The sequence below is a fragment of the Mirounga angustirostris genome, unplaced genomic scaffold (genome assembly GCF_029215605.1).
Source record: "Mirounga angustirostris isolate CCGP_5_RB_7025 unplaced genomic scaffold, mMirAng1.0.hap1 SCAF_4, whole genome shotgun sequence".
NCBI lineage: Eukaryota > Metazoa > Chordata > Mammalia > Carnivora > Phocidae > Mirounga > Mirounga angustirostris.
The window spans coordinates 59,094,265-59,120,580 of record NW_026991712.1 but is presented as its reverse complement, the minus strand read 5'-3'; the positions used below and the strand labels follow the sequence as shown (position 1 = coordinate 59,120,580).

At 43.8% G+C, this 26,316-nt stretch overlaps 1 protein-coding gene across 3 annotated transcripts in view; it reads right to left on the bottom strand.

Moving 5' to 3' along the window:
* Positions 1–3,568: 3,568 nt before the first annotated feature.
* STAU2 (staufen double-stranded RNA binding protein 2) overlaps positions 3,569–26,316 on the bottom strand; it is a 280,288-nt gene continuing 257,540 nt past the window's right edge. For all 3 annotated transcript variants that reach the window (XM_064588192.1, XM_064588193.1, XM_064588194.1), the window contains 2 exons: positions 7,704–7,792; positions 3,569–6,575 (listed from right to left, as the gene is read on the bottom strand). In XM_064588192.1, coding sequence (XP_064444262.1) covers positions 6,482–6,575; positions 7,704–7,792 — 183 coding nt within the window. In that variant the 3' untranslated portion in view covers positions 3,569–6,481. The remainder of the gene's footprint in view (positions 6,576–7,703; positions 7,793–26,316) is intronic.

The window sequence follows — 26,316 nt, the reverse complement described above, 5'->3', positions numbered from 1 at the left end:
AAAATGGATTCCTACAGCACCTTGGTTATGAGTTGGCCAGGCCAGGTCACCAGATCAAAGGGGAGCAGGAATCCAAGGTAGACATTCTTCTTAATATTAAAACCTGGGTCACTGGCCTGAGTTTCCTCACAATGCTTCCTATAAGCATTGTGGGAGCAGCAGAAGCTGAAACCAATTCCTAATGAAGTATATCTATATCTGCCTTCTCGTATTTTCTCTCACTATCTTGTTGCCATCCCATCTGCCCAATTGGACTGGAAGCTCTTTGAGGATAGACATCTTTAAGTTTCAGTTGGTTCCCCATAAGACTAACTCCATATTTGCTAATTGATTAATAGGTTGGAATTTGGTTAAGGTTAGAAATTAGAAGGCAAGATACATTTAGCCAGATGTTTTCAAGCTAGTGATCTGTTCTCCTAAGACCGAGGCAGTGGCTGTCGTGGAGCTGAGCACTCAAACAGCTGTTGCACATTTTGTGGTGGTGACTGTGGAAGTGACTCTGGTTCCAGGCAAAAACAAAGGTTCTGACCTTCTCTGGTATCAGCTATGACCAAAGGGCCAACTTCTGCCTGGCGCTTAATAATCACCTTGAGTTGGTGAGAGATCTAGTTCCTTCCTCTGCAGTCAGAGGATGAGGAAGGGCTAGTGACCAAACACCCTTCTGGAAATTACTATCCATGTAGAAGATTTAGGGGCAGGCTCAAGGGGAAACAGAAGATTTTGACTACTCATTCCCCAAGCTAAAGGGCAGGCATTTAAAGACTTACCTACAGGGAACACTTAGTCTGTTCTGGTCACAAATGTCTTCTCCAGAACTTCCCATTTCCTCATTCTTTTCCAGTGCAGCGTGGCTTTCTCACCCACTTCACTTCAGAATTCAAATTTCTGATCCAATTTTCTGCCTCCTCCGATGCATCCACTTAAATAACCAAATCTCCTCCCTTCTTTGGGCTCCCTTGAAAACTTATGAGTAAAATTTGAAAGAAAGTCAGACCAAGATTGCTTCCATCTCTACTCACCTCCATTGTAAAAATCAGGAATCCCTTTACAGTTAAAATCCTCTCAGGATTACAAAAGCAGGGAAGTGGCCTTTGGTCTTCTGGTTTTATAGAAATCACTGAGGACGGACGACTACTCTACTGCCTATGTTTCTCATTATGTGTGCTACAGGAAAGGAGGCTTTAAAAATATACTAATTGGGATCACTGGAAAGTTTAAATTTTTTCTCATAGGTAGTTTCAGGGTTTATTCAGGACAGCTTTGTGGTCCATCAGACCCTTGAAACCGAAGACTTGAAAGGATTAAACAAAACCAAACAAAACGGTACATCCTTCACAAACCTGAGACCAATCTATGACATTTGGAAGACTGTCAGTTATTGAAGCTTCACTGTTTACACTGGAAGTAAGAACTGGCACATGATTATAACGAGCCTTGCCCCCTGGGAAGTAGTCAAGGCAGATATCTATTGGGTTGTCTCATAAGACAGTGATTCTTCTCTGATGACTACCCTGCCCTGCTCCACAGGGGTAGAATGAGGCAGCCATATCTGCACAATGTGGGCCAGAGGTGAACAACTGGTCTAAGGTGAGCCAATCAGGGGTTCCTTCCTTTGATTAGAGGAACGAACTCAAAAGAGAGATTCATTGTTTCCTCAGGTGGCTGTAAACTTGGGTTCTCTTGGTAGCCATGTTCTCTGATATGTGCACTTGAGAAGCAGGAGCTGGTGTGCAGACAGATGATTCAGACATTCAGAGGGAGGAGGGGAATTAAGAGACAGGGAGAAAGAGAGCTTCCTGGTTTCCCCACAGCCTTCTACTTCCTGGCTCCAGTTTGCATCTGCATTTCTGCCCTTAGGTTCTGTGAAACACCCCTGTACCTTTAAAACAAGTTCCCCATTGCTGGCTTGAATAGGTTTCTATAGCTTACAACCAACAGACTCCAAATTGACAAAAGAGTGGTGTTTTCCTTGCAGGTATTTCATAAAAAAAAAATCCACACATTAGACACCAAATTTGAATATAAGCATACTACTAGTAATAGAGGTATAAATGGTAGTATACATTTAGAGTTGTAATGCTCTTAGGGGCCATCATTTTATAGATGTGAAAAGTGGGGCCCAGGAAGGCTAGATCTCTTGCCAGGGTCCCATCTGTGTCTGAACCGGGTCTTTGGGCACTTGACTCTTAGCCCATAGCTCTTTCTCTACTACCCACTGAATTTGACTGAAAGATTGTATTTACTTTCACAACTTGTGCACATTAAAAAATAGGCCACTGACTCTTGCATATTCTTGCCCCTATTGTTTTTGGATGAAAAGCTGAAATGACTTCAACAAGGCTATACGTTAACAGAAGTGCAACTAGAATTTATTCGCGGGCGGGAGACTCCATCCAAGAGGCCAGACTTCTCTGTCCAGGCATCCAGCTCACTGCTGATCCAGTTAGACCGGCAAATCCATCATGGCAGGGGTTTTAGGGTCTTTCATCTATTCAATAAACATTTACATACTCAAATGGGCACTGTTCCCAGGCCAGGAGATACGATCACTTTGGTTGGTCTGCCTCCTGAGTGTAGGGAGGGGGCCTTAAAGAGCTTCTTCATCTGCTGTCTGTACCTTTGAGGCTGGGAGGTGGGGGCCATCCATGGACATCTGGGGCATGTGGGGTGGAGGTGAGATAAGATAATATTGCTAGAGAGAAAACAGATGGTGGCTTTTTGACAGTGTCACCTGAAGAGCACACTGCCCAAAACATGTAAGATGGAGGGAAGAAGTGACTGATGGGAACGAGCAGGTGAACATCGAGCTCCCGTGCAGTGGTTGTGAGAACAAAATGCTCCAGTCTCAGTGCTCATTTCCTTGTGGGTCTTTCCCTCCAGCTAGAATGTGGGTCCTTCAGGGGGAAGTAGTATCACTTGTTTATTTATTTTCTGCATTCCCAGCATATATCAGAGCGCGCTGGGGATCCAAAGGAGCTTTTAGTTAAGAGGTCAGAACAGAGAGGAGAGCTTCCCTAACGAGATAATTTTTAAATGAGTCTTGGCAAGGTGAGATTGAACTTGGGTGGTGTCTGCCAGAAATAGACAGGGGGCTTGACAGAGTCTAAGGAAGTCTTTGCTCTGAACCATATGTTACAAGGTTCCTCCTCATGAGACACATATCTGTGATTATGGAAATGTAGGAATGTATCTAGGAGCGGGCACTGGCATTAAATCTGATAGCCTAGGGAAGGAATATAAATGCAGAAATGGGAAGATGGGGGGCAGGATAGTATAGTGAGTTTCTATGGGTCCAAAGTCCTCTGAAGTAGGGGTGTTTTTGAACCCACCATGTTTTGGGTTAAAAAATGCCACAGTTCCCCCTGGGTTGAAGGTACAATAATGTTAGCAACAGGGATGCCATACACGATCATGAGTGACTATCTCTGTGTCATGTTAAGCAGTGAGATTTAAAGTTTATTTCTTTAACAAGCTTATCTATCCCTTCGGTAGATCATTCATTTACCCATTTTTGCATATATTCAATGTGTCATTTATACATTTATCAGGTACCTATATCATGGTGGGATAAGTTAGAGGAAACACAAAGACAAATTCATATACGATTTTGCCATTAATGACTTCTTAGCTCTGAGTGCAAAACTGTTAGGTTTTCTATCATCCTTGGCCATAATGATAACAAGCAGCCTCTGGACATTAAAAGGTACAGAACAAACTGGGCGGTGACCACTCACCTGCAGCTGGATGAAACACTAATCAACTGGTCTGGACCACATTTCCAAGGTTACCAGGAGTCCTGAAAACTTCTGTGTAATACGTTGAGTTTTTCATTCATCTATTTTTATTTTATGGTGCAGGAATTTGGTCGAAGCTATCGACGACAGCAACAAAACTCACTGTTGAGAAGGTTGGCTGCGGAGAAGAATGCTAGGACGACTCGGATACATCACCCCAGGAAAGGGGGGACTATCCTGTCACAGCCCAATTGGTGGTGTCTCACCATCGATCTTTGGCAAGTTGTACTGGAAAGGGATGGTCAGAGTTCCAAAGTGCAATATTGTATTTCCAATTAAAATGTAAAAACAAACCTTTCTCATAAAGCACATTGGCCTCAGCACTGGGAAGTGACTACAAAGCCCACTGCTGATTGAGAAAAGCTGAAAGCAGACACTGTAATTGATAAAGGAGATAAGTCAATCTGTGTCCTTTAAAGAATAATGAGTTCCATTTTTCATCAAAAAGATCTCCTTGTGCCGAAGAAACATTCTTTCAATAAATCTACTTAATGGTTTCCCCTCTAATGATATATAACATCGCGCTTTGGAACGAGCTTGGAGCATCCTGGCCGGTTCCCGCAAGGGTCTGCAGGCCACCCAACATTTGCATTGCTAATCCAACCCAAAGAAAACCCCAAAGGTTCCCAGACAGCGCTGCATTCCCCCCGGGGTGGGGGCGGGGGGTGGAATATCTAAAAGCTTTCCCAGGCTCTTCAAGCAGGTAGATGGGACAGAATTTTTAGATCATTCCCTCCCCATTAAACTTGAAGTCCTATGCAAATTTACATCCCCCCTTGCCCCCGCCCTCCCCCCCCCCAACCGAGCCGACTGCCACCCTGGTGTGTTAGGGATACCTCAGCTCTGAGGGTGGCTCAAGAGTTAAAGGTTTCAGATATTTGGGTGGTGAGAACTGATGAGCTCGTTTGTTCCCTGGGCTCACCCCTCTCCGACAGCCCTGACGGCCCCGGTGTTGTTCAGACCGTGGGCTGCAGGAGGTAGTCCGTGTTTATTGTGTTTGGTAAACTGAAGCTCCACTTTAAAGACCCGGCCTGAGGGAGTGCTGTGTCCAGGCCCTCCCCGCCGCCAGCCGAGGGCCTAAGCTTACTCAGGTGGTAAAGGCAGAGCAGAAGAGACAGCCTGTCCCCTGGTAAGGGAAGGGTCCAGGGCCCTCCGTGCCCTGGTGCTAGGCAGCAGGACGGTGTTGCCCAGCTCAGCCTGGCTTGACTTGCGACCCCCTCCCCAACTTTACAGACCACAAGCACCCAGCTTTGTGTAACAAAACCCATTTCCTCCAAGGGCACCCAGCCCTCCCAGTACTGGCGGACTTCCCCACATGGGACTCATCAAAAACAACCCTCGAGTTATTTCCTTATGTTGCTGTTTGTTTATTCTCCAGTCGCGTGTGAGTCAGCCGATCATAATTTGTGGTGGTTTTGCTTACGAAATCTTACATAATTATATTTCTCTTGTCATGTTGGGTCGAGCCGTGAGGCCATCGAGCGTCTTCTCATTGCACAACGCGGGCGAATCAATACGGAGAAAGGCCGAACAATGAGGGGACGCGGCTGCCCAGGAAGCCGGGCTCCTAGTCACCCAGCAGGCGGCCCGGCCAAGCAAGGCCCCCGCGCGGCCCAGGAGGACGAGGCCGGCTGGCGGCCTCCGTCCGGCCTGGGGCTCGCGCAGGGGCGCCTCAAGAGAGGCGCGCCCGGGAACGAAAGAAGAGCAATGACAACACTGACACAGAAACCGACCACATTTTTACTGCATTCGCGGCCCGCCGGGTTCCACCATGCTGGTCCCGAGCGTGGCTGGCTACACGCCGGCAAGACGCGGACGGGGTGCCTGATCCTCCTCACCGTCCCAAGTCCAGAGGCAGCTACTGAGAACACGCTCGAGGCAAAACGGAGAGTGGCCACGACACACGGATGAGGCTGGGTGCGCTTTCCACGGCAGAACGTGGAGTCCAGAGAAACGGGGTGTGGAGGCAAGACGCCTCCCTGCTGGCGCCTCGTGTTGCGCGCTCAGAACCCACAGCCGGCTGGTTTCGCTCGATTCCCGGAGTATACTGAAACTAGTTGTTCCTAACGTTATTTCGTATCTTAAATAAATATCTGACCTGGTTTAAACCTTGCTTGTTTGCATACATCTTTGAGGCGTGCGCCTTAAAGTTACTCCTATTGATACTCAGGATGAAGATTACAAATACCGGCATAAAAAGAGAAACCGCGTGACTATATGAAGACAACAACCATCACATTCCACAGCACGTCATTGGTTAATCTTTGAATCATCAAGCATTATTTAAAACGAGAGAGAGAGTAGAACTGAACACAAGCGCCACGACAAAACAACCATAACAACAGAACCAAACCCAATTTCTCTATTAATCATTTAAAATTTTTACCTCTGTTTCTAACACTTCTCACTAACTGTTATTTTAAGCTCCAGTAGCAGGATCAGATTTCTGCTGCCTCTGGGCCAATGAGTTATGATCTGATCTCAAGTTCCAAGGGAAACGCTCAAAGTTTTATTTTCCCCCAGTTGAGTAAACAGTGCTATGTATATTATCTCTCGTGTTAGAATAGTGTTGTCTTCACGTAAGACTCAAATAATGGTATTAGTCATTCATTTCCTTGAACACAGACACCCTCATGCGTGCTGACAGGTTTATAAGGATGCGGTGGCAGCCGCGGTTCTGGGAGCTGCTAGATGAGCGACTTTGATTTCTTGCAGTCCTGAGCGATGGAGCCCGGGTGTGTCTGGTTATTGTCCGCTTTCTCTCCCAGATGCTGGGCTTGTCTGGAAGATTAATACATTAACAAGAGCTGAAGGCCCAGGGTTGCACGTCTTCAGACATGTTTATTAGCAGATGGCACACAGGATTCAAAGGTCACCACAAAAGTGACATTTTAAAGTGAAACAACAATATTTATGTTCAGATAGTCTACTGATGAGATCATGTGGAAATGTTTTTGATTAAATTAGCTTATAAATGGTTGCCAATCTATAGACAACTTCAAATGCCAGGTCTGTTTACCAAATGTTTTCTTCTCACGCTCTCACCGTTTACATATTAATGACCAAGTGCTGTTGGCTGTTAACAGGAGGATCAGTGTATCTGGTTTTTACTTGCTGGGTTATCTATATATATATTTTTTTTTTCATTCTCAAAAATGTTATCTCCTCTAATGTGTGTTTTGAAATCTCACCTGCAATTATTAACGGCTTGGAAAGAGTTCGGATTCCACCGTGGAAATGCAATTGCTTTCCATTTCTCTAGTATAAATTGGGCCTCTGAGAGAGACCTAAACTTCAGTCTCTCAGGTAAGACCTGACGTTCAATATCATAAAAGGGCCACGAGCTGGATTCAGAAATACTCACTCCAGCTGCCTTCTCGCCTCTGCAGCCCTTGGGAGCCACTCTCGGGTGGCAATGCCAGCTTGTGTCTCTACAACACCGTGAAAAAGAAAATGCAGTCGAGAGGAGGGAATACCTCTTCTCAGCTGCTTTGCCTTTTCTCTCTCTTGTGCCCACAACTTAGCAGGAGTGTGAGTGAAAATGTGTACCTCGGAAAATGGTTTAGCTAGAAGAAAGCTCAGTGGTATGAAGCCAAAACCGATGTTTTAAGAGTTGTGCAAGTCTCTATAGCCAACAAAACTCACATAAATATTTCCAACAAAGGCATTAAAATGCAGAAATAATGATCAGTTAGTAGATTAAAACTTTCACAGATGTATTATGGGAAATGAAAATGACCATATATGCTACTGTTTCTCATTTATTTACATTTAATTGTGTTATGAATAACTCTGTAAGATATAGATATTGTTGTCCTGAGGGTTTTTTACCTTATTGCCATCTATACCTTATTTTTCTGTACAGTTACAAAATTAGAAATGTAAGAATACAGCAGAAGATTTACTCACTTTTCAAGAGAACCTTTTTCAATATTCATTGCCCCTTCCATTGGATCCAGTCCTTGTTCAGAAAATTGTTTCAAGGCACTTAAAGCTGCCTAAAAATGAAAACAAACACACAAACAAGGAGATCCATTCACTGACTTTAATGTTAATAAACAGGTAATTGTAAAAGAGAGCTGAGATGTATAGTAAAGACTATCATTTTCATTGGTCTAAATAAACGCTTTTTTGCATCATTTAGCAAATTTACATCTGAAAGGCTATATTATCATGGAGCAATGCATATACCACGAGGGCTTTATTTCTGTGGAGGGAGTAGGTGGGCAGAGGGATCCCCAAAGTCTCATGCCCTGTCCCTCATCCACAATTTTGTAAAACCACGAAGTTTTTATCTGCCAATGTAAAAACACCTAGTTTAAGCCGATTGCAGTTTGACAACGACTTTGCATAATTTCTCCTCACAGTACTGAAACTACCTTTCAGATGTGAGCACATCAGATTTTCTCAACTGAGGTACTCTTTCCAAAGTTAGCATAAAGGTATTGTTCAGTTTTATATTTAGCCCTAACCAAGTCACGGGCTGTGCGCAGAGAAGTGGACCCAAGACCCTTGTGCATACCGAGGGGATGGTAGGATGGTATTCTGCGAGGAGAGAGAAAATGTGTGCTCCTCGGGGGCCCGGGGGAGGCAGGCCTGGCCACAGCAGAGCCTCCCAAGGTGTTGATATGCCTGCCATGCGTGGGACGCTGAAGGGTGCGGACAGGCTGATGGAGCCTCGCTGGATAGCTGGGAGGCACCAAAAATGCGATGCTGATAAGATCTACATAACTTGTTGACACTCTTGTGCACGTTCCAAATTGTTATTTCTTCGAATAAGAATTTGGTTCCTCTTCCCTTCCCCCACCCCGCACCACTTTAAAGCTCGATTAGAAGGGCTTTGTTGAGTCTGGGATAGGTGTGAACGGCCCAGGGCTGTTTGAATCCTGGAGATCCTGCTGGGTCACACTTTGGTCATCTGTGTCTTCTCAACTGCCTTTGAAAAAGGGCTGACTCTTGCAGTTTCCCAAACTTTTATCTGCCAAAGTCCCCTTTTGGGTAGCTGACTAAGCATGTGATCCCTTGTAAATGTCATTATTTGTAATATAGTTTTTGACTTTAATTGTTAAGGTAATAGCCACAATTTTTTTAGAGTAGTTTTAGGTTTACAGAACAATCGAGCAGGGATGTCAGTTGCCGACCCCACTGCTCCTGGTCTTGGCCCCTGCTCATACTATTTAGCAGCCGGCGCACGCTGAGGTGGCAGGTAAGCGCTATTTCCAGTTGGGTAGAAGCAGTGCGGCCATCTCACTAGGGTACTATTACTGGTTGAGTTGTGTCCCTCCCACACACCAAAAAAAAAAAATCTGTATGTTGAAGTTCTAACCCCCAGTACCTCCAAATTGCGGCCTTATTTGAAAATAGGGTCATTGCAGATTTAAGTGAGATGAAGTCCTCCTGGATAGTGGGCCCAAATCCAATATGGCCAATGTCCTTATAAGAAGGGGAACTTTGGGTGTGGACACACACACACGAGGAGGACACCATGTGGGGAGGAAGGCAGAGATTGAAGTGATACAGCAGAAGCCCAAGGGACATCAGCGATCACCAGCAAACCGCCAGATGCTATGGAAAGGCCTGGAAGATTCTCCCTCACAGCCCTCAGAGAGAACCAACACCACCAACACCTCGGGTTTGGACTTCCAGCCTCCAGAACCGTGGGAAGATACACTGCTGTTGACTAAACCGCTCAGTTTGTGGTATTTTGTTATGAGAACCCTCACAAACGAATATAGGTACGTCATAATTCCTCCTTAAGCATAGTAGAACCTCTTTCTCCTCTCTGTGATGTTTCCTTTTATTATCTTTTTATTATAAAAATAGTCTTCATTACAGGACAATCATAATAGGTACAAGCCAAAAAGAAATGTGGAAATATTCACCGTCCCACCCACCCATTTACCACTTGGTATAATGTCTTTCCATATGCTTTCCTATCCCTTCCCCATATGCACACACTTTAACCTGGATCATATCCTGACACTGTTTTATAACCTGTTCTTTTCATTGAACACGAGCAGTCTTGCAAGTCGATAGAGACATGTCAGTAGCATCCTTTTGCCTCACTGCTCAGTGTGTTGACTTGATATGGCCTCTTCCATTTAGCCGGTCCCTACGGTTGGACATTCCGGACACTCCCAATATTGAAGCTGTTATTAACGCTGCATCCAGCTTTCCAATGGTTAAAATTTTTGTGTACCTCTCAATAATTTCCTTATTCCTAGAAATTGAGTTTCTGGGCCAAAAAGCAGGCACACTTTTAAAGATCTGACGTGAAAATACATACATACATACATACATACATACATACATACATACATACATAAATATCTGACAGGAGCTTTCTCTCTGCCCTCAGGGAGGTTGTGACCACAGCAGCAGTGTGAGAAGCCGATGTTCCTCTAGGTGCTTTGCAATTAACCTCTCAGAACCACTTTGTGCGGCACTCGAGCAAACCAGTTTTGTCATCTTATGGCCCCACCTTCTTTGTCATTTGTCCGTCCTGACCAAGTACTCTATTCACTAGATTTGGCTTTGAGTAATTCTGGCGGCTTTCAAAAAGTAAACTGACTCTCAAAAATCCAGATTTGGACAATTCTTCTCCCCCAGAAGAAATCTGCAGAGGGATTTGGCTCACTTTTAGATTCATTCAGCTGGGTGACCCCTGAGGTCCTTTCCAGTCCTGGAGTGCTGGGGTGCTGGACGGACTTCCTAGGTGCCTCACTGTGGACAGCCCTGTGGATGTGCACACTCCCATGGGCTTGTGACATGCACCTGAGCTCTGGAGGCCTGCCTTACATATGCGTGTATGGGGTGAGGCACTGGGCCCACTCACTGCTGAGCTCTCAAGACCAGTCCATGCCTGACCTTTCCAGATAGCCCAACTTCACGGGGGAAGGGGGATGGTGCTAATGAACTTAGAGGTCTTGGTATATTCAACAGTTTTGAACAAATGAACTACTCCTCTTTTTTCTGATCCTTTAGTCTGTGAATTATTGTCAGGAATGCTAATTTTTATCAATTTCTTCCCAAACGAACTATTGTGGAGGGCTGTTCAGTACCCCCAAATTTAAATTTGCCATGTGATTCAGCAAATTGCTGAATGAGACACCCAAGAGCGCCAGGGCTTCTTGGTCCTGCTTTATCCCCAACGAGGTCAAAATGGCAACCAAAAACAACTTTTAAAAACAATTTTCAAAAGTCATTCATAGGCTAATTGTAGCCCCTTTTCCCTAGTTGTTTTTGGAATGCTTGTTGCCTGAATGCCTGGAACCAAATGTCCTGCTCCACCAAGTCTAGGACCCAGCGACACCTGCTCTGTTCCATCCAACCAGAGATGCACACATGAGACGCAGGCCAGGTCTCAGAGAGCAGGTTCGGTGTTTTAGCTCTTGCAAAATCTCCTGGATGATTTTATCAACATGTCAGGCAGGTCCCCGTGCACTTTCAAAACGCCTGTCATCACTCAGAGAATGTACTGCAGGCTGGAATGGCGGCATGCTCTTTCACTCAATGCCATGAATGGATTCTCAGAATTCTTGCATGGCTGCTTCCCTCCAAAGGTATGCTTAAAGGCTTCCAAAAAATATTCCCTTATTTATCTGATGAGATAATTCAACCCACATCTTATTGATAACCCTGAATACAATTGCTTAGAAATAGGACAGGACTTCTTGGGCGCCTGGGTGGCTCAGTTGGTTAAGCAACTGCCTTCGGCTCAGGTCATGATCCTGGAGTCCCGGGATCGAGTCCCGCATCAGACTCCCTGCTCAGCGGGGCATCTGCTTCTCCCTCTGATCCTCCCCCTCTCATGCTCTCTGTCTCCCATTCTCTCTCTCAGATAAATAAATAATCTTAAAAAAAAAATAGGACAGGACTTCTTACTAATTTATAAAAGACAATAAAGACGGTTTATCTTCTCTGTAAACAGCAATAGCTTCCATTTGATGGACATCACTCTGCCATAGTCATGAGACCAGGCCCTTTACCTGAGTGATATCAGGTGTTACCACAGTCCTGCAGGTGGGTCCTACCCATGAGGAATTCAGTAACCTACTTGAGGTCACACAAGTAGCGAACGGAGAGCAGAGATTTGGACCCGGCGCACATTCTTGACCAGATTCCTTTATTTTCTTCAAACCTAGCCAATTTCAGCATGACTTCTTTCAATATCGTATTTCCAGATCACTCTTATTCCTTCCTCCGCACTCATTCTATGAATGATTCCCCACAATAGTTCCTGGAGGTAAATTCATATAATTATCCCCACTTTCTAGAGAAGAGGTTTATTGTGGGGACCACAGTCAGCCACCAGTCTCGAGCCTTCTTGTGGTCCCTGGGTTGACTTCTGAGGCCTTGTTCAGCGCTTCTCTAACACTTGTAGTTTGGGCTAAAATTAAATTGCTATAGGAGTTATTTTGTCACTTAGAATTACCCAACGACTCCCAAACAAGGTAACTTGACTGTTCATTTCTTAACATTCTGAGGATCCTAAGTCTTGCTCACTCTATTTGCTCCCCTCCCCTCTATTGTTCTGAGAAGAGTTCATTCCTCACCTGCACGGGGTTGCCAGCTGGAGGGAAAAACAAGCTGCAGGGTTTGCCTGGGACTGTGGGCTGTGGGGTCCTGCAGCGAGAGGAGGTGCTGGGATTGCAAAGGTGAATGGACCAAGAAAGGATGGAGGGCTCGGCAGTGATTTATAGAGAGCGATAAGCCAAATATGTTTAGGAAAGCCGAGATGGGCAGGGGCTGCCGACCACGTGCCTCCTCCCCCAGGTGCTAATAGAACCCTGATCCTGCCGCTTCCTCTCCCCCTTGTCATGAGCTCAACCGGGGAGCTCCCACCCTACCCCCAATTCATCGGCCGCTGCTTTCCCAGAAAGGATAATTTACAGATGAAAAAATTCCATCTGTGAGATGGGTGTGCTTCAGTTTCTGCAGCAAAACGGCTCCGAGAAGAGGACAATGCAGCAAAGCCCCAAATAGCCCCCTTCATTTAGCAAGACTCAATTATCAATCATTTCAAAGAACAATGTATAATGGAATGGCTTTGCGAACAAATGCTAAAATTGAACAGTCCACAAAAACATTTTACTAAGCACATCCAAGTCTGTCCGGAAGGCAGTAAAATCAACAAAATCTCCATGTTTAAACTATTCCAACTGAATAAATTGTTACTTGCTAGAGGCCAGTTGTTTAAAAAGAAAAAAAAAGGAACAGATTATAAAAATGCTACATAACAGTAAAGGACACTGGAGTGAGGGAAAAATCCAGTAACTCTCATTTGGAGAGACATCTAAAGCCTGATTAAGGAGCTACTGAGAGGGTAAATAGATAAGAAGAGGCTCAGCTCCTACTGTCTCAGTTCAGCTCCTCAGCCTGGACAGTTTGCTGTGTGATCACTGCAAAGTAATGTTGGGGAATCGTGGGAAGGAGGTAAATCTGGGTGCCTTAATGAGGAACATCCTGAAACGATGCTTGAATCCACGTTGTATAAATTCCCACACACCGTGGATTTGAGAATTTCAAAGATGCACTAACATAAGTACCCAGAACCCTCCATGCGGCTCCAGCCATAAACAAATAGACAACTCAATGATTTCATTACCAAGGTCAGAAAATGTTTCCTACCAAATCAAAACAAACTCACTCAGCATCCGAGTGGATGTTACCGCAGTCTACCAAGGGGGATCTCGAACTTTAGCTTTATGACATGTTCTGGGATTCAAAAAAAAAAGAAGAAAGAAAAAAGAAAAAAAAAAGGTATATTCAAGGCAATTCATGTAGCTTGGTTTGAAAGGAGAAAAATTTTAAAGAAGCATTTTTAAAGAAGTAGATGACATTTCCTTTTTTTATTCCTGTCTTTTCAGCTCAAGACTTGTATCCATTTGTGTGTGTGTGTGTGTGTTTCCCTTAAAAGAAAGCGTCTACATAGATACGTAGAAATATTTTGGTCCCCAACAGATTTTACAACTGTTTTGTGAGGAAAGCCCCACAGGTTCTCGAACAGATGTCGCTACCATTTCATGGATCACTTGTTTTGTGCGTAGTTATAGCAATGCCAGAAACAAGATGCCAGGAAGATACTTTCCATGCCTGTTTGTTGGTCTTGGTTTGCACGTCTGCGCGCGCGCGCGCGCGTGTGTGTGTGTGTGTGTTTGTATGTTCGCAGAATGGAGGTGAGTCTTCCCAGCCATTTCTGTAATTTCTAACTTTCCTCTCGTTAATCAGCAATTAGTAAATTGTGTTGAAACCAGTGCCTATTCTTTCTGCTTCCGTCTTCAAGAGTTAAATGTAACAGCATTAAAGCATTTTTTGAGAGACAACGATGGTCCTCATTAGCAAAAAGGAGAATTTTAACTCCTCCCTTTATGACACACTGTTTTTCTTGTAGTATTTAAACACAGTGCCTGATGGGTCCTTTCATTTCCTTTTTTTTTTCCCCCATTTTACACTTTTCCACCGATTTTATGTCCTGAATCCCAGAAACAGACAGGCTGTTCCCATTAAAGTCAATGGCAACCACACACGCCTGAATGTGGCCTTCATTTTTAAGTGAGTGTTCAAGGTTTGTTTTGTTTTACCTGTTTCCCCTGAAGTGCTTGCTCATGTGGAACTCTTCCTGGGAGCACTCTAACTGCTAGGTTCGTTTCGGAATGCACATAGTGGTCATATATGCAGCTCACTAAATAGTTCTTCTTAAATGAGAAAATGATAGGCTTCAACTGGCAAACGTCTTTATTTGCAGTTGAGGGTTCCCCTAACTTCTCATCCCAACAATCTTTGAGACTGGCTCTCTACTGAATTATTTCAGTGGCTGAAAACCAGCAGGTTCTTCAGTAAGCTTAAGGCTTATTGCCCAAAGAATGTGAATTTTAACATTCCCTAAGTTACCATTTTCTGGCTTTGAAAGGTCTGTAACAAAACGCCAACCATCTCTTTCTATAAAATAAAAGAAACCGAAAAGAGAAAATTGTATTTCTAAATTGTATCACATTACGATAGGATCCTCAGTCTACCACATCTCAGATGAATCAATGATAGGACTTTAAAAAGAAAATGAAAAAGGATTACACTGAGCTTTAATTAAACCATTTGCTGCCCCGATTCTAACAATTTCATATAGCCTGCACTTTCCGTTTATGCTCACATAATCCTATTGATTTGTGGAATTTCCATAAAATTGGTACTTTATGAATTGCTTACTGTTGTAACAAAGGGATGTAAGCCTGCTAAGGTGATGGCTACTCATTGTAAAAACAAAAAACGAAAAACAGGCTGGTGGTGGTCTGAAGACACGCAGGTTTTAGACAGTCTACCAAAGCAGAGAACAGGTATTTTGACTCTAGAATTAGGGGAATTAGTACAAACTTGGGCACTTAGACTACAGACTTAGGCATCATCTCTATTCCACGGTCAGGCTCTACACTGGGTGATCCATGTAGCTGTCAGCCTTGACAATGATACAGAGTTAAAGCAGGATTCACGGTGCTGAGGAATGTTCGCGGTACGTTTAGAACAAACATCAGCAGTGGTACCCACGATGCCATGTTTTACTCTAACCACACTGGTTTTGTTTTACCAACTTCATTCCTTTTAGAATTCCTGCGCTGTCCAACAAAAAGTCCCTTCTGTAATGGCGTGTTACCACAACATGCTGTTGGGTACAAAGGCAGGCATCCATGAACGATGGCAGTGTGACTCTGTGCTTGGCAGGATGATGCTTCCCCCACTCCCCGGAAGTGTCCACGTCCTAGCCTCCAGAATGTGCGTATGTTACCTCACATGGCAAAAGGGATTCTGCACATGAGATGGAGGTATAAACACTGAGATGGGGAGATTATCCTGGATTACCCAAGTGGGTCCAATCTAATCACGGGAGTCCTTAAAATCAGAGAATGTTTCCTGGCTTTGGTGAGAGAGGACGATATGGCCAAGAAAAAATGGTCAGAACAACTAACAAATGTTGTTAGTTTTGAAGATAGAGGAAGGGGGACAAGCCAAGGAATGTAGGTGGCCCCTAGAAGCTGGAAAAGGCAAAAAGACCAATTCTCCCCTCAAGCCGAAACAAAAAACTGCTGATACCTTGATTTTAGGCCAGGGAGATCCCTATCTGACTTCTAATCTATAGAACTCTAAGATAATGTATTTGTGTTGTTAAGCCATTGAGTCTAGTAATTTGTCAAAGCAACAAGAGAAACTAACATACTCTTCGTGTCATCTTGACAAGGAAGGGTGGGGAACGTGGTGTTTGGAGTCTGTCAGGCCTAGACTAAAATGCCAGCCCTACTGTAGACCAGCTGTGTGTCTATGCAAGTTATTTTACCTCTCTGAGCTTCTTGGGGTTAATGCCTGGACCATAAATGAGAGCTTTTATTACACATCTTTCTCTATTGTTTCTTTTTTTAATTTTTAAAAGATTTTATTTACTTATTTGTCAGAGAGAGAGAGAGAGCACAAGCAGGGGGAGTGACAGGCAAAGGGAGAACAGACTCCCCGCTGAACAGGGAGCCTGATGTGGGACTCAATCCCAGGACCCTGGGATCATGACCTGAGCCCAAGGCAGACGCTTAACTGACTGAACCACCCAGGCATATCACACCTTTCTCTGTTGAGACCAACATCCAGGCTTAAAATTCTTTATACTCTCTATCTCCATGTTCATTTATGTCCCATTTCTTATATATTTCTATTATTTTTTCTAATGCATTGCTTACCCATCTCTCTTCCTAAGAGAACTCTAACATTATTCCTAGCCCTTAATGAAAAGCCATCAATAACTTCCAGTCACCAAATAACATTCTGTATCCTTGGCCTGGCATCCATCAGCTGGCCCCATTCTACTCTACAACTTCATTTATTGCAATTTCATTACAGCACATTTCCCAGAGGGTGATGCCTGGGAAACCCCACCCAGAAAGACCCCACAATGGGGGCTTTGCCTGAGACCTTTCAGGTGGCACATCCTGAAATAGAGTATATGATTGGTCACCAGCCTCGGGAACACCTGGCAGGTGTCAGTGTTATCAAAAGCTCCCAGGCAGTCGGCCTGGAGACACACCAACGTTGCAGAAGCCCCGCCCACATGGATCTCCTGCCCTGGTCTGATGGGTCTACCTCTTGTCTGACATCTGAGTTTTCTTACCTCCATGCCTTGGCTCCTGAAGTCTTTCATCTTCCCAGGGTGGACTTCCCCAATTCCCAGCCTGTCTCCCACCTATGAACTTCTGACGGCCCTTGCCATCTGCATCCCTGGACTGAGGGCTATCTTCAATGTGTTTGTGTCCTGTCTCTCAAATAGTTGGTCAGCTCTTGGCTGGCAGAGCCATTTTCCTGTTGAGAATCAGCACAGTGTGTTTACAGAACATCTTCAAGGAATACTCCTTGGTTGATTATTTATCAGCTTCCATCTGAAGCTCCTTAAGACAGACAAGTACTCACACACACATTTCTGCTTTCTGTTTTCTCTCTATTCTCTGAGTCTGCATCTTGCTCCTGCTTGCTCTTCCTTACTTCAGGGCATCCTCTAAAGCTTCTCACCTATGAGACTCTCTCTCCTCCTTTTACACACCCCTCTCACCCCCACCCGCAGGCTCTGCGGCCAATATGCTGTAGGACAAACAGTCCTAGGAAAGCAGAGCTGAGTGTCTCTATCCCCTGTGTGAGACAAGGTCCTCCTGTCCCACAGTCTACCTCCAAGGACTACAGATGATAGCTAATGACTTGCTGAAATGTCAAACATTTGGGTTTTGGCTTCTGTCATCTTTGGGGTCTGTAAATAGTGTTTCCCCCCTCCCTGGGCCAGTGTGAGGTCTACAAAGAAAGTGCCTGGGAAACCCTACCCAGGAATACCCCACAATGGGGACTTTGCCCGAGACCTTCCAGGTGGCACATCCTGAAATAGAGGACCAGAGGGGAGTCTCTTCCACCCAAGGAGAGCCTGGTTCTGGAGGGCAATGGTGCCTGAATTCTGCCCTGCCCCAAAGGTCTCTTTGGGACTTCATGGTTCTTTGATATTCTACTCCAAAGAGAAGGAGAAGCATTGCCCCTGAACGTGGGCACACACTGTTCTGCCTCCCCAGAAATTCCAGTTAGGTTTGAGTATGTGATTGAAAAAAATGTATAGTTGTTTCTTTTTTTTTTTTTTTTGTATTTTTTGGTTATTTTCTTATTTTTTTGTTATTTCATAATTTTTACTGCATTTAATGTGCTCTTGGATTGCATGCATGAAGGGGGCAGTTGGGAACAAAAGGGAGTGATGATCAAACAATATAACTATAAAGTTCTGTTTAATTCTGAACTTTTGGTTGTACTGAAATAAAGTCCAAGGTAGTACAGGCAGGTGGGTTGCAGGCCTTGCTGATTCCCTCAATGGGTGAGGCATGCAGAAGCCTGATTTCTTTTCTTGGGGCATTTGGTGGCCATCCCTAGTGGTCAGATTGCAGCAGAGAGGGGGCCAGGATAGATCTTTACCTCCATCCCAAAGGTCTCCTTAGCCTCTTACTGACATCTGATTTTATACATATATATTATATTTTATATATATTTCATATATATATATTTACTTTTTAAAATGAAAGTTCCAGGGGCGCCTGGGTGGCTCAGATGGTTAAGCATCTGCCTTCGGCTCAGGTCATGATTCCAGGGTCCTGGGATCGAGCCCCACATCGGGCTCCTGGCTCAGCAGGGAGCCTGCTTCTCCTTCTCCCTCTGCCTCTCTCCCTGCTCATGCTCTCTCTCTATATCTCTGTGTCTCAAATGAATAAATAAAATCTTTAAAATGAAAGTTCCAAACAGTCACAAAAGTACAAAGAATAGTATACTGAACCCCCACACACCTATCACTCAGATTAAGAATGATCAGTATTTTGCCAATCTGGTTTCATATATCTTCATGTTTTCCTGGAGGATTCCAAACTGGGTATCAGATAAGACACATGCCATGATCACACCTTAAGAACAAATTAAGAACAATTCCTTTCTATCATCTAAATACCCAGGTCATGTAAAACTTTTCCTGATAGTCTCAAAGATGTCTTTTAAAGTTGGTTTTTGAATCTACATCCCAACAGTTCACGCATTGTATTTGATCTTTTAAGATCTAGGAGTCCTGTGGAAGGCAGAATGATGGCAAAGATGTCTAGGACCTAATCCCCCCCAGGACCCAGGGAGGGGGCGATGAGCCTGGATTGCCGGGAGTGACCCATCTAATCAAAGTCCTTAACCTCAGGGGTCCTCCCCCAGTGCTGGCCACAGAGGGACATGTGACGGTGCCAGAAGGCTCAGAGGGATGTGACATTATAGGCTTGGAAGGGCAAGTTAGGGGAAGGAAGCTGACAGAAGCTAGCAAAGTCCAAGAAATGGATTCTCCCCCAGACCCTCCGGAAAGGAACACAGCGCTGCTGACACCTTGATTTTAGCCCTAGGAGATGGTGTCTGACTTCTGACTACAGACTGAGATGAGACCCCGGGATTTTAAGCCATATTCCTTTAGCGGGGTACTGAAAGTCACATGGAGCTGTGAAGGGCTGATGCCCTACTCTCTCCTGAGGCCAGCTGGTGTTGGGCCCAAGAAGGAGATGCCAGGCCTGACTGAGATAACCAGGGGAGGGGAGGCTGGGCCTCGGGAAGAAATGGGGCCAGTGGGGCCAGGTGCCTTCTCGCTGCACTGGTTCTCTGCTGGCCACATCAGGCAGGACGGAAGGAGCTCCTCACCCCGCTTCAAGCAAGCTGGACACTAAGTCAAGTCACTCATCACCTAAATCCTGTGAAGACCTCCCTCCACCCTTAGGGACCTAGGCATCACTCTCCTCTTCACCCTGAATGCTCTGTGCTGGCCTCCTTTCTGCTCTTCAGCCTGGACAAGCTCTTTCTCACCTCAGGGATTCAGGCTGACCAGCCCCTGGGGCCACCCATTCTCATGACTGACTGCTTATCAGCCTTCAGATCTTGGCTCCAGGGCGGAACTGAACACCTCATCTAGAGTGTTGCCCCCCCCCAACCTCCAGCAGCGGGGGGTGGAGGGGTGGAGAGGGAGGAGGTACAGAGCCAGCAGCAGAGGCTCATGGACTTGTCTGGGTAGGAGGGTGAGTGGACTTAGCAGGGAGTACTGACCTCAACAGGGGGACCATTTAGGTGAGGCCAAGACCTGAAGCTAGGCTAATTCAGGGTCACTGTCAAAGCTGGAACCCAGATAGGCTGGGACCCCATAATCACTGGGCTCACCAGAACCTATACATGAATGTATGTTAATCAGCAACATCATATTTTTTCCTGATACTATTAGGTTCTGTTTCCGTTGGTTTGGAGGACCTCTAGCCCTCTTGCTTTTCCTCTTGAGTCACTGGGCACCTCTTCTCAGTTTCCTCAACTGCTGGCTTTTGCCTTGCCCTGATTTTTAAGTCCATCCTTGGGCCTCTTATCTTCTCTATCATTATTCTCTCCCTAGATGATTTCACTGAGGTCTATGACTTAAATCCCTTATAAACATTGATGACCCCCAATTCCTATCTTCAGCCTGGCCTTCTGCCCTAGAGTTCACACATACAACTCCCTGGTGGATTTCTCCCCTTAGGTGTGTAAAAGGCATTTAAAATCTGCCGAGACCCAAATTCGAGATTACCCTCCTCCAAACCACTCCTCTCCCAGGACATGTAACCCTCATTCAACACAAAAAACACTAGGAATCAACCTCACTCACCTCCCACATCTGACTCATGCCATCACTTCCTAACCGTATCTCCCTGTATCTATGCTCACCTAAAGCCATTTCTTCAAATACATCCAGAGCGATAGGTGTGAAATGTAGATAAGAACAGGTCAAGACCCTGCTCAAAACCCTCTAAGAGCTTCTGGTTGCTCTCAGAACAAAACCCCAATTTCTGACTTATCCAAAGCCCTAGGTGACCCTAACCCAGCTTCATTTTCCCTACTGTGCTCCCCCATACCCACGGAGCTCTAGCTCTCTCCTCTTTGTAGAACACCTTGAGTTCATTCCTGTCTCAAGGATTTCCATATGCTTTCCCCTAGACCTGGGACTGTTTTCCCAGTTCTCCACATGGGCTCTCTCCCTCACTATATCGGGTTCTCTACTCAATTGTCACTCCTCGTGACCACAGGACCTAGATGAGCTGCACCTCCCCACTCCTAGCTGGGTGTTCTCGCAGCTCCTCACGCTGTCTCATTTTCAGTGCTTATTGCTCCTAAGTCAGTATAAGCTCAATAAATATTTATTAATGACTTGAAAGAATGAATGAATAATTAAAAACAACGGCAATGTTCAAGAATACCTAGCCACCTTATATATATACGTTTTATTAATTCTCAGAAGTTCCCTATGGAAATTAGGGAGTAGATAATTTCCCCCACTTATTGAAACCCAGAAGTAACCACTCATTTGATGTTAAAGACTGATTATTCAGCTGGAGTGAGTAGGTGCTAAATGTTAGTCTTTTAAATGAAGAATGTGAAGTATAATGATAGTTCTCCAAGTGAGTGTTCTCGTGTGTTGTAAACTCATTGTATACCAATTATTGCAACTTTGGAATAAACTTTATTGGAATCAACTGTAATTTTTTTTCTAGAAAGTCTTTCTTCCTTTTTCAAACTAAGAGAAATGCAAAGTCACTATAAAGCTCAAGTAAACTATATCCTCTTTTTTTGATTACCATTGAAAGAAAAGCATTATCACTGATAATATCACACTTGGTTTGGTAATTTTTTAGAAACTCCATTAAAAGTAATTTTTAAAGTCTATGGTTAAATAACCATCTCAAAGGAAAAACTGTATCTTGACTTCCTAAAAACATCTTCGTTAAGACGATATAATCAAAGAAAGAGACTTACTTTGTGTTTAAATAATCATGATCACAAATGGTCCTCTTCCTCTACCTCCACCCACAAATGAGAAGAAATTTAGTATACTTTTGGGGATACGCTTTAGGTCTGCCAAATACTTAAGTAAAAAATTCTCTTAAGTTGTTTCAAGAAACTGCTGGTACTTTAACAGGCTCCACACATTCTAATATATCCAAACACAAGGGTTTTGTTTTGTTTTGTTTTGTTTTCTAATTGCTTGGCTGCAGACAAAGATGTAAGGTTATAAGTATAAGAATTTATGTGATGATCAGTGATGGAATCCTAATCCATCTTAAGCTGTAAGCATGACAACTGGCAGTTCCCAACGTGTATTAAGAGGCAGAGAATTTTTTTCTTTTGCCTGAGGGTACATTCCCTTTCAAAAGCAAAATATTTTTCTTCATTTGCTTTCTAAAGATATCACATTAAACTCTACTCTTAATAGTTAATATTTTAAGGAGGTAAGATAGATTGGAGAGAGAATCTGTGATAGATTTATAAATTGGGGGCAAAATGTAACACAAGGCATTCCAATACGCAATTTCAAATCAAAACCTTAACTTGGGCAAGGGACGTTATATCAGCCAACAGCATTCTTTAGAAATGCTTGACATTCAGTTGGATAGAATTATATATTGAAATAGATTGTAGGCATATTGTGAATGTTTTTGCTCTAGCATCTGGTAGCATCAAAGCCCAGGAGGAAGAGTGGGTGACCATGCCAGAATTTAAAAGCTGCCTTTTGGATAAATATGTGGAAAGGATATAAATTAAGTTATCGAAAGGCTAGAAGAATTTGCTGAAAGGGGGGAGGGTGCTAAAAGCAATAAGCCATTTGGAATTTGATAGCATTGTGCTATTCAAGCTTTGTGTAGCTAGTATTATTAGCCAAGTATGGATAAAAGGGTATTTCAAAAGAGAAAAATTAATGAATGAGGACAAGCACAAAAAGCAACAATGCAATACCTGATCTGTAAACGTAAGTAGTACTTATGAGTATCTGAAATGCAATGTGGGATGAGCCCCAAGGGAAATCAGGCACCTCCTCTACAACGCTTTTAGAAGAGAGTAGTGACTTGTGATTTCTGTGTTCTGTGTATTAGGCAAGATAAGCTAACTGCTGAACAAACACCTCCACATCTCAATGTTCATGAAAAGACCAATTGGGTGTTCCTGGGCTGTGGATCCTAGTCAAGCAGGGTCCCGGGCCCCTTCCATCTTGTGACTCTGCCCTCTTCTAGGCTAGCATTATGGTCCTCTCCATTCAACCAGCGGATGGGAAAATAAAACAGAAGATAGTATGTAGGAGGATTTCATGAAAGAGGACGAAAGCCCTCATACTCCATTGACCAGAACCCGGTGACATGACTATACCTCACTCCATGACTACACCCATCTCCAGGTTGGGTACTAAGTCTGGCTGTGAGCTGAGAAGAGGAAGCAGGTGTGGTGAGTAATCAGACTCTACCACAAGTGGTATCATGTGGCACTCACTTCCTGAGGCATCAACACATCTATCTTCTCACGCTAAACTGTGAGTCTCCAGAGTAAGGCAGAATTGGGTCTTTTCTGTTCTGGTAGCTGTAGCAATAACTCTGGCATAGAGTTAATGCTCAATTTGTAGTCAGGCTCACGGAGTGAACCTGGGGTGCCAGGCTCACAGAGTGAACCTGGAGATGTTAAGACTGGTTGTCTATGCTCTAATATTGCCAAGAAATGCCTGGATTGTTTTCCCTTCCTGAAGATGGCCTCTCTGCGTAGATATTTCCAGAGGACACAGAGAGCACATGCCCAACGTGGGGCATGGGGCACCAACTTTGTTAATTCTCATTGTGTCTTCATGCAAGAAGTCTTGACAGGAGAAAGTCCTCGTACCTTTCACCTCTCAGAAGGCACTTCAGTGGGAGAGAGTTTGGGTTCCTGAAAGACAAAGGATAGGGTGGAGGGTTTCTAGTGAACCCCAATCTCAAGAATAAAAAGGGGACCAAAATCTTCCTCAAGGATAAACCAGACTTCCTTATCAACTGAGAAGGAAGCCAGAAGTTATAGGGGAATAAGCAGGACTACAGAATATTATAAAAATCTAGAACCTTACTCTTTCTGCCTCCATTTGGTTTCATGCAAAGCAAAAGCAGCCCCTGTGTGACTGCTAAAGGACTAGTATCTAGAATATATAAAACTTTCAAACTCAACAGTAAAAACCAAACAATCCAATTAGAAGACAGGCAAAGGACTTGACAAGATGGTTCACCAAGGAGGATTTACAGATGGCAATTAAACATGTGAAAAGATGCTCCACATCACTAGCCATTAAGACCACAAGGTTATTACAAACTTATTAAAACAGCTAAATTAAACAGTAGTGACTACACCAAATGCTGGAGATGATTCAGGGAAACTGGATCTCTTACACATTTTTGATGGGAATGTAAAAATGGGTGAGCCACTCTGGAAAATAGTTTGACAATTTCATAAAAATGAAACATAGGCTTACCATACAACCCACCCATCACACTCTTGGGCATTTATCCCAGAGAAATGAAAATTTATGTCCACACCAAAACCTGTATACAAATGTTCATAGCAGCTTCACCTGTAACAGTCAACAATTGGAAACAACCCAAATACCCCACCACAGATGAACTATTAAATAAACTGGTACCTCCACACCACAGGATTACTCAATATTACTATACAGTAAATGGGAACGAACTATTGGTCCACACAATTTGGATGGATCTTAAGGGCATCAGGCTGAGTGAAGGTCACTTACTATACGATTCTATTTATGTAACATTCTCGAAATGACAAAAGTATCGAGATGGAGAAGACTTTGGTGGTTGCCAAGGGTTAGTGGTGGCGTGGGAGGAGGAGCGGGAAGAAGGTGAGACTGTAAAGGGATGGCACCAGGGAGACTCCTGTAGAGATGGACAAGTTCTCCATCTGGATTGCAGTGGTGGTTACACGAATCTATACGTGTGGTAAACTGGCACAGAGCTATCATACACACATGGTACTGATGGCATCATCTTGGCTTGGATATTGTGCTGTAGATAAATAAAATGGGACCACTGGAGTACAAAGTACACACAACCATTCTGTACTACTCTTGCAACTTCCTGTGAATCTATAATTATCTGAAAATAAAATAAAGTAAAATAAAAATTAAAAACAAAACAAAATTAGAACTGTGCTTTTTGAAAAAAATTATTTTTAATTTTAAAATGAATAATTCTTATTGTAAAACTTTGAAAAATACTTAAATGTTAAGACAGATTCCTTACCCTGTCTTACCCTTCAATCAACTCCAATCCCACACTCCAGAAGTAACTGCTATTAATAGTTTTGTCTGCGTTTTCCCAGGTATTTTGTTATATTCTTATATATACATCTATGGACTTCTTGTTTTTTTCCTCAAATGGAATCCCTATGCTTCTTCTGCATGTAATAATAAGACACCTTGGACATATTTCATGCCACCCATACCAGCTCTATTTTATGCTTTTTAATAGCTGCATCATATTTCATATTCTATTGCACAGCTGTGCCATAATCTATTTCATCAGTTCCCTACTCATAGGCATTTAGGCTGCTTCTAGCTCTTAAAAATAAGGTTGCAATGGATATTCTTGTGCATACAATTTGTGCAAATACATCTATAAGATGAATTTAAATTTTTCTATACTGTCAAACTGCTTTCTAGAAAAGTTGTAACAAGTTTTGGGTAATAGCTGCTCGAAAGAGAACAGGAAGGCAGGCTAAGTCACCGGGGCCTGGAAGGGGGGAGAAGCATAGGAGTTGCCCCAGCCAGGGGAGGTGGGCCTCCTCAAAGATCAGCTCTGCCACCTGCCTCCACTTGAGGGGAAGCCATACTTACTGGAAGTTAGCATCATTTTTCTGTTTCCTCCTACTTCTGGGTGGCTAGATAACACTTGATCCCTCCGTGGCAATGAAGTGAGAGGGTCTATCTCACCGCTCTCTGGGAAACGTGAGCATAATTGGTCTTCCCTCTCAAGACATGCTGTTATATTCCCATGAGCTTCAACACTGCACTTAGGGCATCTAGTGGTGGGATTTTCAGCCAACACCTTCCAACTTCTCTGCATCAAAATAAATATTAAAAATTCAATTCCCTCTTTAAAATCCTTGGGCATCTCAGAGGACTTTCCAATTAATACTGGTTTCAGGATTTAGAGGGATATATTTAAGGAATTCATATATGGTGTTAAAATCTTCCCTTTAACAAAAACACACTCATGGTCATGTTATGATCATCATAAAAATCAGTAAAAACTTCATTTTTCCATTATTACTTGTAGTAAATACCCAGTCTTATCCAGTCTCTTAATATGAGCCTCTCATGGCTCTTCACTGTCAGTAGGAGAATTGAGTATGGCAATATGGCTCCCAATGACTTCATGATGACGTGCCTCTCCAAGTTTTAGCTTCCGCTAGTCCCCTTCTCCCTTTTATTTCATTTTTTTGGTAGCTTCAACTTGTTTGTAGTTGCCCTACATGCATCATGTTCTTCCTTACCCCCGTGCCTTTCTCCTTCTGATGTTTCTGCTTGGAACCAAATGGCCTCCTCACCTGTCTTGACCTAGCTGACTTTTCTTTCAAATCCAGCTTAGACATCTTTCCTCTAGGAAGTTGGCCTATAGCCTTT